This window comes from Labeo rohita, chromosome 1 (genome assembly GCF_022985175.1).
Source record: "Labeo rohita strain BAU-BD-2019 chromosome 1, IGBB_LRoh.1.0, whole genome shotgun sequence".
NCBI lineage: Eukaryota > Metazoa > Chordata > Actinopteri > Cypriniformes > Cyprinidae > Labeo > Labeo rohita.
Window position 1 is genome coordinate 42,062,648 of NC_066869.1, and position 12,251 is coordinate 42,074,898.

Sequence of the window (12,251 nt, forward strand, 5' to 3'; positions counted from 1 at the left end):
AATTAGGCACCATTTGAATATTTGGCATTCTGACTCAGTCATCCGAAAATCTGCGTTCAAAATCAGTTTCAGTATCCGCATGCTGTTGCCACAAACAATTTAGAAATAAATAATATAGTCATGCTGGTGTCATGGTGTCAGCCCCAGCCCACCGTGAACTCTCATTGGTCCAAAATCTTGCTTACATACGTTCGAATTTTGCGTTCTGTGTTGGAAAAATTGTTTGTTGCAATAAAAAAATGTGCTTTCAAATTTAATCTGTGGAGTCATTTCAAAGGCGTTTAAAAACAGAAATGTGAGTTTAATATTGCATGTGTTGGTTAATTGTACTAGAGATGGAACTATTTTTCCCGGCAGATGAATTTCTGGTTATGCATTAAAAATGTAATACCTATGAGTGTACTCTTTATATAAACAGTGCCTTTGTGGTACATATCATGAATGTTTAGTGGCTTCTACATGACTTTCATAAGAATATACACAGTGTTTTTTAACATTTATGCCATGTATTACCTTTTAGTCTTTCATCATAAATGCATTGTTGTTTGTTTTTATATGCTGAAGAACAGGTTTTCTGGAATAATTTTCTATGGCAAGAGAGAACAAGTATTAAATCCAGAATGTTCCTTTAACAAAAATGACACTATTCCAGCTTAATGCTGTTAAATCTTACCAAATAATTTTTAATTCTCATCCAGAATTGAAGTGGGATCCACAAAGAAGCCCATAGTGCTAATTAAAAGTGGCATTCTCATTTCCTGCAGACAATTTAGGTTAAAAGGAGTCATTTAGCTCCACAGTGGACAGGCATTACCTTCCATGTCAATAGAAATACATCAGCAAACCCTTAACTTATATGAGTCATAGTTTTTTGCTTAAGGGCAGCTTTGTGATCGATTTTGATTGAGGAAATTGGAGAACATGAGGGAATAAGAGAATATTATCAAGTTGATATGACATCATGCACCTCTAATGTGTCGGCTGTAATTCTATAAGTGACATTTTCAAAGGCAGATGAATTACTATGTGCGATATATATATATATATATATATATATATATATATATCTCTTGTGTCAGTTTTTTTTTCTTACATAGAAGAATATTGATTTAGCATGAAATTACATTCATCTGGCATGGTGATTACAAATGTGACAGCTTTACGGAATAGAACAATATACAGTAGAAAGCACATTTCCATTACCTGTTCAGTGCTGTTTTTTTTTTCTTTTCTCATGTACATATCTGTGTTGTCATATTTGCACATGCCAACCCATTACTAGGGTTACGTTTCTAAAAAGCAATCCAGCAAGTGAACACTTTGATCCATCAAGCACTGTCAAGGATAATTCTTTGTGCTGTATTTTAGATGAAACACATTCATAATATTTTCATAAGGAAAGTATGAAGTGACAGAACATCCCGCAAGGTTTAATGAAGGAGAAGATAATACAGATCTTTGTTTTGAAACATTCATACCGCAGGGGTAGAAAGACCTCCCTGTCTTCGTGCCGTTGTTAGACTGAAGGAGTGCCACCGCACTGTTCCTCTGTGCAAATTACTTTCAGATGAAAAGAGAAGCAATTTGCTGTTAACACTTTCCAGAGCCATTTGAGTGCACAACCTGCCTGTAAGTCCACTAGAGATGATGGCTGCTTAAAGATTAGAGTGCACAAATTTGTCATATGGTAACATCTGAAACTGCGTATAGTCATTTTTCCGACAAATGGAGAGGCATTCCGCACAGCAAGATCCAAATAAAAAATGGTGAAAATGTTCCTGCTTCAAGTTTGTTCAGCCACATTATACATCTTGGTGAAGATGCATTGATAAAGATGATGAGAAGATCCTTCCAAACATGAAGAGGCCCACTTGTCTGTGCTCTTATATTGCACAGAGTTCACAACATAAAATTAAGCTAGGTCACACTGTTGTGAAGTTGCCACCAGCACAATTTCATTTAACACAGTGACATGGACAGCAAGACCTTGAGCATGAAACAAAGCACTTCCAAACTCCATTCCCACAGTGAAACGTAAGCCAGGACAGATGGGAGACACGCCGTGATTACAAGCAGATCGGACATGGCAAGGTTTGCCGTAAAGAAATCAGTGATGGTATGAAGTGTCTTAAATTTGGAAACCACATAAATCACCAGGAAGTTCCCTAATACGATGAATCCTCCACAGTTTCGAACTGACATTAGGAATCCTTTTGGTATCCTCACCTTAAATGTATAAACAGAGAGAAGGGCAGTTAAGGTAGATAGACAGACAGATAGACAGATAGATAGATAGACGGACTGACAGACGGTCAGAAAGAATTTGACGGACAGACAGATAGATAGACAGACAGACAGACAGACAGACAGACAGATAGATAGATAGATAGATAGATAGATAGATAGATAGATAGACGGACTGACAGACAGTCAGAAAGAATTTGACTGACAGACAGATAGATAGACAGACAGACAGACAGATAGACAGATAGATAGATAGATAGATAGACTGACAAACACGTTCAGATAGATAGAGTTTGACAGACAGACAGATAGACAGATAGACAGACAGACAGATAGATAGACAGACAGATAGATAGATAGACGTACTGACAAACTCACCGATGGTCAGATAGATAGAGTCTGGCAGGCAGACAGACAGACAGACAGACAGATAGATAGATAGATAGATAGATAGATAGATAGATAGATAGATAGATAGATAGACTGACAAACACGTTCAGATAGATAGAGTTTGACAGACAGACAGATAGACAGATAGACAGACAGACAGATAGATAGACAGACAGATAGATAGATAGACGTACTGACAAACTCACCGATGGTCAGATAGATAGAGTCTGGCAGGCAGACAGACAGACAGACAGACAGACAGATAGATAGATAGATAGATAGATAGATAGATAGATAGATAGATAGATAGATAGATAGATAGATAGATAGATAGATAGATAGACTGACAAACACGTTCAGATAGATAGAGTTTGACAGACAGACAGACAGACAGATAGATAGATAGATAGACAGATAGACGGACTGACAAACAGACGGTCAGATAGAGTTTGACAGAAAGACAGATAGATAGATAGATAGATAGATAGACTGACAAACAGACGTTCAGATAGAGTGTGACAGACAGATAGATAGGCGGACTGACAAACAGACGTTCAGATAGATAGAGTTTGACAGACAAACAGACAGATAGATAGATAGATAGACAGATAGATAGACAGATAGATAATCACCTCAGACATCTGTTGCATTGAGATGTGTCGTCACTATATCTTGTGCTTCTAAAGCCTTTTTGGGTTTACTGCGAACCGCTGTAGCAGCCTGGCCCTCAACGTGCAACGAATCAAGCCTTTCCTTGCAACGGAAGACTGCAACAAAGGCGCTGCGGTAGTTCCGGTTCATCCAACCATACACCAGTGGGTTGGCAAACGTCGAGCACATGGCCACAATGTGAAAAACAGTGTAAAGAAGCCTGAAGTCCTTCATGTCCAACACGCTGTGGTCAATGTCAATGGCGAGCTGGAAGGCGTGGAATGGCAACCAGCTGACCGCAAACACCACGACCTGCATCAGACAGGGTGAGATGTTACATGCTGCATCAGTACTGGTCAAATTGCAATACAAAGCCTGATCTACATCCTGGTCTAGTTCTCTGTTTATATTATTGGCAACTATATCATCTTTCAAAATAACTGTGGTGAAAATAGCTCTGAAATATTTGGGTTACAGATGGATGCTTCTTATGTAGAAATGCTCATGGGAAAAAGGAATGCTGTTCTAGCAGTGCTGGTTTTAAACAATAAAAAAGAGAAAGTACACACAAAATAAAAATGTGCAAATTTCTTGATGTGAACATCAGAATATCTACTGTAGAAGCACAGGTGTTAATCTATCTATCTGTCTATCTATCTATCTATCTATCTATCTATCCAGAGTTAGGTAAGATACTTTCTTGAAATAAATAATTAATACTTTTATTCAGTAAGGATGCATTAAATTGCTAAAAACTGACAGTAAAGACTTTTAAATTCTGCTATTTGAATTTTCTATTCATCAAAAAATCCTGAAATTAAAAATTATGCTGTAATATTAAGCAGCAAAATTGTATTACTGTTAACAATAAGAAATGTTTTTTAAGCAGCAAATCAGCTTATTAGAATGATTTCTCAAGGATCATGAAGACTGGAGTAATGATGCTGAAAATTCAGCTTTGCATCTCATAAATAAATTCTATTTTAAAGTATGTTAAAATACAGAAATATATAATATGTAATATTATTTCACAATATTGCTGTTTTCACAGCATTAAGAGCCATTATAAAAACCCATTTCAGGCAGCTACTAGATATTAGTCATTGTTTTCATTATCATGCCTTTTGCTGTCTACATGTGAAAGCCTATAGTAATATGAAAATGCAGAAACACTATGATATAATATTTGCTCAGGAAAACTGGTAACTGTACACACCATGGTAACCAGCATCTTGGTGGTCTTACGGCGGCGCTGATGCCTGTCGTTGCGACCAACTGGGCTGACGTGATTGCGGAGTTTACTCCAGATACGGATGTAGGCAAAAGAAATGATTGCCAGAGGCAACACATATTGCAGCAGCAGCGTGGAGATTCTGAAGAAAGAAAACAGCCATCATCGGTCTAAGTGCAGCTGAGGAGTGTCATTAAGTTATTGTTGAAGATGGTTTCATAAAACATGCAATTTGCTCCAAAATTAAGCAAGCTATGACTCACTTCAGCTGCAATTTATCTGTTACACAACAAACAAGCTTTCAAAGATGAAAAGAGATTATAATACTGAATCTAAATCTAAATCCTTCACAATAATCAACCTCAATGAAGTTTTAAGATCAAAGTTTAGATGATGTCTTTGTTTAATCTTCATAAATATGTCTCTTTGTGCTTTCAGTGTAACTGGAAGACAATGACATTTGATAAATGAACACAGCATACATTTGTGGCTCCCTGGGGGCCTGAGGAAACTGTTATAATGTGTTCATTAAAATATGCATGTCTGGTACTCACGAGTATAGAGTGCTGTCTGTGCTACTGTCAGGCCACTTCTCTCCACAAACCTCAATGGAGTTATCTGGAGAAAGATCTACGATCCCATATTCTCTGAATATGGCCAGTGGGCTAGCCAGAACAGCGCTTACCACCCAGGTGATGGCAATGACCAGAAAGCAGGTGTCCTTTGACATTCGAGTGTCTAGGTGATAAACGATGCATCTGTGCCGATCCAACGCAATCACATTTAATGTAATTGTAGAGACGTGGACGGCGAGACCTTGAGCGTATGGCAGAGTGAAACAAAGCACTTGTCCAAATTTCCACTCCCTCAGGAGAGTGTAAGCCAGCGTGAAAGGGAGACACAACGTGTTGACAAGCAGATCGGCCACGGCTAGGTTTGCGATGAAGAAGTTGGTGACTGTGCGGAGTGTCTTAAATTTGTAAACCACATAAATCACCAGAGAGTTCCCCACAACGCCCAAAAGGATGATGGTGGAGTATGCCAAGATCAGAACCACCTGGACCCCAAGAAGCTTGGTGCTGTCTCCCAGCTCTAGCAGCGGATGATTCAGAGTCACATCAGATGAATCCTCCCCGATGGGCAGCTCCTTGCTCCCAGAGGAGCCATTGATTAAGCTGAGGGAATCCATTAATTACATGGCCATGTCAGATTTTGAAGAAAAACCAAGCTGCCCTTAGGTTTGACAACCTGAAACACAGGGTTGAATTGACATTAAGAATCTCATCAATATACAAATACAGATAGATAGATAGGTAGATAGATAGATAGATAAAACATTATACAACAATCTAAAAGTACCAAATGGACATACAGAGGAAACCGTTTAGAATCATGAAACTGGTCACACTCTTTAGAATTAGATTTGAGGAACTCTGAAATATTTCCTTAAATAGTTCTATGTAAAGCATTCTTACTAATAAACAAACAAAAAACAAATCTAACCTTACCACATATTAATGCAAGTACATTAAAAAAAATTCACATGCATATTTTACTTACAACAGACTACCGGATAGTACCGATCTCCATTCCAGAGTCTAAATATTTTATATCCTTTCAGAGAGAGTCTGTCAGAGGAAATCTTGGCGAGAGCATATTGTTTTATTTCCACCGCGAAAGAAGGCGTATCGACTTCTTCTGGGGCAACTTGTCAGGTCACTTTCATTAAGGTAAAATGTATCCTGCGCGTTAGGAGCTCATTACGCACGACTTGCCTGCACTCGAGCACACTCCAGCGTCTTTATCTGAGAGACGAATATGTACACTGCAAAACATTATCACTAGGAGACATAAACACACACTGGAGTCCGTGGAAACTTCATGGCACACTTCCCAGTCCACGGACACCGACCCGCAATGATCCGTGAAGGAGCGCACGGGGCGCACCAAATGAACGAATAAACTGAGAGGCGTACAGAGGACTGTAGCCTGTGTTATAAATGCCCCTTTTCAGGGAAATTACAGAAATGCGTGTTTGGACTTTCAATGAACTATATTAGAATGACTTACCGTTCCCCAGGCAGCGTATTCACCTCGCCGTCTCCAATAATACGTCGTGCGCCTCAGGACACATCACCATCAGTTAAACAGAGATCTTTAGAAATGTTATGTAGCTATATCAATATATTGAGCTAAAATAAACAAGTACATGTTCTTCTGTTTTCCTTTTTCAATCAATTTGTTTTCCTGAAAGGTTGAGGTTCAGGTGAGGTGGGCTGTGGAGCTCAGTCGCTCTGACGCTCACGACTGAATACAATCTATCCACACAAGCCAATCCCACAAGTTCAGAGTTCTCGATAGGGAAGAGAGGGAGAGAGATGAATCACGATGGCTGATAAACAAAAATCATAAAGCGTGCATAACTTAGCTATGCATGCTTTATGATTTTTAATTAAATTGAGCCATTCACCAGTCATAATGGTTCTAGGCTATATGTTGCAATTTGAAAATAATTTACTCATTGCATTTATTTCCTGTTAGTCAAAACAGTGGTTTGATATTTTGTATGTTACCTTTAATATTTTATTATGTGTGAGGCTTCCGGTCTCATCTGCCTCCTTTGCTGCTTAATATTGCAGACTGGTGTGTCTTACCAGATTATTTTAATGTATTATCTTAATCATGAACACAGTGGTTGCAAACCGTTTTACCGTTTACTGCGCTTTGTTATTTTTCTGGTTAGTTTCTAACAGCAGCTAATGAACCGGAAGTCTTGCCCATTCACAGAAAACGTTTTTTCTTCCGCGTTGAAAAATAAGGTGAAGATGCAGCATTAACATTCTTGTTTTGAAAATCACATGGTTTGGAAAAGGTAAGCATACTGTATGATTTAGAATTTTTAGATTTTTAGAACAATCCTTTATCTAAGTCAGTGTGACACATTTGTAACTCTCTCCCATTGTTCCAGCAGCATATTTATATAAATAATTTTTCCATATTGAAATATACTCATTTTTACACAGTTGTTAAATAAGTGGACAGATATAACACTCTGAGGGAGTCAATATAATGTGTGCTTTCTCTTTTGTGACTGAGCATCTCTCATGTTTGTTGTGACTAACAGATGAAGCCCTCAAGTCAGAAACAGTGACTCTAATGGCGTGGTTCCGCCTAATAAAGCCTGTCCATCGCACTGTTTGTACTAATTATGCTGAATACAGCTAATTATTGATGCATGCTGAACTATCCTGTCATGAGAAATCACATTAATTTTCTGCCCAAATGCATTTGTGTTAACTACTGTCATACTAATAAATCATGTCTACTCCTAAATCTGCTATATAGACTAAAAACAAACAAGGCAGATTATACATTAAATTATACAAAAAAAAAAAAAAAAAAAATACATGGGGGAAAAAAAGTAATTTTGTTTCATTTCATATAGTATGTGTCTGTTCGTGCCTCAAGAAAGTGTGTGTTTCATACTCATACTTGGGTGAGTTTGTATGTTAATGTTCTTATGCAGCAACAGGGTCACAGTTGGCCGAGGGCATACGGCTGTGTGATATATATTGGCATATACTGTGTGTGTGTGTTTTGCTGTGTTTCTGTGCTTTAATCTTAGGAAATGTGTTTTCAATATATTAATCGAGCAGCAGGGTAAAAGCTGTCTATGAGAGTTTGGCTATGATATATTATGTGGGTTTAATGATGGAGATTAGACCGGCCTTTTGCACAGCCTTTCACAACACTGAACTGCTCTCCATTCCTCTTATCGCTGCACCATCAGATGTGTGATAAAGAAAAGTAGACAAATTGAAAACGCTGTTCTGTTCATCTTAAATTTGCTAGTAGTTGCAGTCCTTTCAAAATGAGCTTTTATGTTTGGCCTAACATGTTCTGCTTACTAATGCATTTCTGCCTAAAACTTTGGTGTTTATGCTGATGTCACTGTTATAACATTCATAGGCATTCTTTGGTGTCCATATATATTTATATTTATGTGTGCGTGTGCATGCATGTATATACAAACTAGTGTGTTATAATATAATTAAGATAATACATTAAAATAATATAGCAAGACACCAATTTGCAATATCAAGCAGCAAAACAAGCTGTTTTGTACAGCTAAAAATGGCTGGATGCGGATGAGACCTGAAGCCAGACCCATAAAATTTACAAATGGCCACGCCTGTTCTTATGGGACTAATAAGGTGGATGGAAAATACAAACTCCACCATCCTCCTCATCTGTGCATGTAGATGCAAACACTTCTGTATTAGATGTTGATTTATGCAAATTGTCTATCACAGTTAGCATATTAAGTTGATGTCAACTGTTCAGGTCAACCTCATTTAAAATGCCCTTCTTACTTTGCATGATATAACAATACCACTGGGCTTAGTTTTGTAGGGTAGCAATGTTTGTTCAATCAGATTGAATCAGTTAAATCAATTCAAACTCATATATAGGCTACATACAGTATATTAAGATCATGGCCATAACCAGGGTTTGACAATTAGTGATACAGTTGTCTAATACAATACAGTATTATACAGTTATACAGTACACTAAACACTTTAAAAGAGACAGACATGTAGATGTTTGTGAAAGATGTGTTCTGTGTTTTGGAGGGATGAACATTGTTAAATTATTATACCATATTTATTGCATCACAATGTGTTAATACTTTACTATAGGTTAGGGATGGATAATTTTATCAGTTGTTTATTATTCACGCATTCATGCAACAATACATGCTACTGTTATACTTTCATTAATAACCATTGCTATATAGATGATAACTCTGTCTAGTGCTCATATGAATGTTTTTAACATGACTTGAAACATAACATGAGTGAAAATTACACTACTATACTGTATGGAACAGCATATATTTCTTCATGGCTAGTGTTTGCATTCATTTCATTCTGTAACCTACTTGTTCCAGATCTGTGTACTAGTGTTAAATTCTACTGTTTTTGATAGCGTTGATAATGTTTCTGATAGATAACACCATGACGTTTTATTTTTGTGTTTGCCTTCGAATGTGGTAACCTGTCAGCAATAACCTGTCTGTGCCTGCGATACAGCGTTGTCATATATTACTATAAAAACAAATTAAATTAGTTACATTTTTAAAATCTTTTGGAAACAATATAAAAATATCACTAAACCTAAACTTCAACTTCCCACGCTCTAAAAAATGCTGGGTTAAATACAACCCAACTTGGGTTAATTGGCAACCCAGCGCTGGGTAAATATTGGACAGAACACATGCTGGATTATTTTGACCCAGCTGGTTGGGTTAAATGTTTTTACTGGGTTGCTTTATTTAAATCAACTATTGTTTGAAAACTATTATATTGCTGGCTTAAAATGTGCTGGAAATTAAAAATCACACACAGAATTACACACTCTAAAAATGAATTTGAGTTTTAGTCAGATGGACAAGTTAAATCATGTCCTGTCAACTTGCAGTGTCTCACTACACAATAGGACGAGTTAAAACAACCTAACCTTAAATAGAAATTGAAAACTTTAAATAACATGTTCATATAACAACAAAACATGGGTTCTGTCAACTTTCAAGGTTCTATCAGGTTCTATCAACTTACAAGAGTGTCAAACTTACTGGAGAGTGTCAAATTAACACTGAAGCATAATGAAGTTAATGAGATAATTAGTGATCAATTAAGTGATGGATGACCATTATTGAAGACACCTGATGTTAACAAGCAGAATCAGGAGAAAATCAAAATGTTTAAGTAACCATTATAGTGGTCATTTGGGTTAAAAAAAATAATAACCCACCATATTTTAGAGTGCAGAAAAACTACCCAGCACGCGTGTAAAAAATAATAAAAACAACCCAATTAAATGACCCAGCAGGCTGAACCCAGCATTTTTTAGAGTGTAGAAAAACTACCCAGCACCTGCGTAAAAATATTAAAAAACAACCCAGCATTTTTAGAGTGCAGAAAAACTACCCAGCACCTGCTTAAAATATTAAATGATCCAATTAAATGACCCAGCAGGCTGAACCCAGCATTTTGGGTTAAAAATAATAACCCAGCATTTTTTAGAGTGCAGAAAAACTACCCAGCACCTGCATAAAAATAATAAAAACAACCCAATTAAATGACCCAGAAGGCTGAACCCAGCATTTTGGGTTAAAAATAATAACCCAGCATTTTTTAGAGTGCACTTTATTAACTTTCTAAAGTTTCAAATTAAGTGGCAAAGACAAATCCAAAGACGCTTATAATAGCTGGATTTGGCAACACAGTGGAAGCTGTGCCTGTGCCCTCTCTCACAACTCTCTCAAACATTGTTTACTCCATCAGCGTCTCACAGGCAGCGATCATTTTCATACCACGGACATTAAACATTCTTGCAAACTGTCAAACTTAATTCCTACTTTTCTGTCAAGCTCCAAAAAAAAAAGTAGTAATCCATATAAACATTATATTCATTTAATATGTGCATTTAATTCCATATTCTAAAGTCAAATTTGAAAACTGCAGTGCTAAAGATAATCAGAAAAGAATAATTTAAATTTTCAACACATAAAGCTGTCATCTGACTTCAGAAGACTTGTAATATAGTACACAAGTCATATGGACCACTTTTATGGTGCTTTTATAGTTTGACCTTTTATCTGATCTCTCTGTGTTAGTCCCACTCTCTCTGCTTCTCCTCATTTGCCCTTTGTACAAGTTGAAAAAAAAAGCCTGGAGCCCAGTTACTTCCAGCCCACCTCTCCCTCTCCCTTGCAAGTACAGATGAAGGAGCACAAGATAAATATACAGCTATATTTGGGAGGGATGTACTGTATATCCTCTATACGCATATTGTGAAGCTATCCATCATTTGACATTTAGATGTGCTGGCACAGCAAGTCTACTTTCATGATGTAGCCCAGCATACAGAAGATTCATGGTTCAGGCTCACAGAGTAATGAATTCCTGATGGAGATATGAAGATTTCTGCTACGGATGGATTCTGGACCAGTGGATAAAACCGTGTACAGTGCAGAATTTCAAGGGAGGCAGTTTGGTCAATTATGTGACAGATTTCACTTGGTGAGACTGATGACAAAAAGAGATCATTTTTGATATATGTGTGACAAATCCTTGTGTGTTTTTTTCTTTGTATCACTGAACGGGGAAAATATGACTCAGATTGGGATTGCAATTTTTCATTTAGTATCCTTGAGTTTTTGCACATAACTGCTGTAGCTATAATGGTTGAAAATAAAACGGGAAAGGTCATTGACCATGTTTACGTCAATGGATCAAACGCATTATCGAGCACCCTTTTCTTCACAACACCTTCAACTCCTTCTATTCAAACCCTGCTGACTAGAAAACTGATTTAAATCACTTCTGACATGACCGTGGCTTTGTGTGTGTGTGTGTGTGTGTGTGTATTTCTTCGCAGGTTAGTGGAATTCAAGCATGTGTGAGCACTGACAAATCTGATGTGACCCATACTGGCAACACAGACACACATATATGTGTGCATGTGCATGTGTAACATTGAAAGGATGACATAAACAAGTGTTTGTATGAATCACTGACTGAATCACCAAGCAACAAAAGAGTAAAGTTTTAAACTAGAGAGAATCCGCTTGATTAGTAAAAAACTTTCTAATCAGTTCTTGCTGTTGTTTTTCCCCTTAAAAGGACAGTTCAGCAAAAATGAAAATTACCCCATTATTTACTCACCCTCA

At 37.1% G+C, this 12,251-nt stretch overlaps 1 protein-coding gene across 2 annotated transcripts; it reads right to left on the reverse strand.

The window, feature by feature from the left end:
* Positions 1–657: 657 nt before the first annotated feature.
* On the reverse strand, positions 658–6,845 carry npy2rl (neuropeptide Y receptor Y2, like). 2 transcript variants are annotated; one of them, XM_051105262.1, is made up of 5 exons: positions 6,587–6,845; positions 5,071–5,764; positions 4,502–4,658; positions 3,267–3,597; positions 658–2,226 (listed from the first exon to the last, which is right to left on the reverse strand). In XM_051105262.1, exons 2-4 carry the CDS (start codon positions 5,703–5,705, stop codon positions 3,268–3,270), a joined length of 1,122 nt encoding a protein of 373 aa, XP_050961219.1. In that variant the 5' UTR covers positions 5,706–5,764; positions 6,587–6,845; the 3' UTR covers positions 658–2,226; position 3,267. The 2 variants fall into 2 exon arrangements, with proteins under 2 accessions (XP_050961219.1, XP_050961456.1); XM_051105499.1 differs by lacking the exon at positions 6,587–6,845 and adding an exon at positions 6,077–6,372.
* Between the last annotated feature and the right edge of the window lie 5,406 nt (positions 6,846–12,251).

Coding starts and splice junctions, on each gene's coding strand:
- npy2rl (XM_051105262.1), bottom strand. CDS start 5,705: ATGGATTCCCTCAGCTTAATCAATGGCTCCTCTGGGAGCAAGGAGCTG. Junction 4,659..5,070: donor ACAGACAGCACTCTATACTC/GTGAGTACCAGA, acceptor TTCTTTCTTCAG/AATCTCCACGCTGCTGCTGC. Junction 3,598..4,501: donor CCAAGATGCTGGTTACCATG/GTGTGTACAGTT, acceptor TGTCTGATGCAG/GTCGTGGTGTTTGCGGTCAG.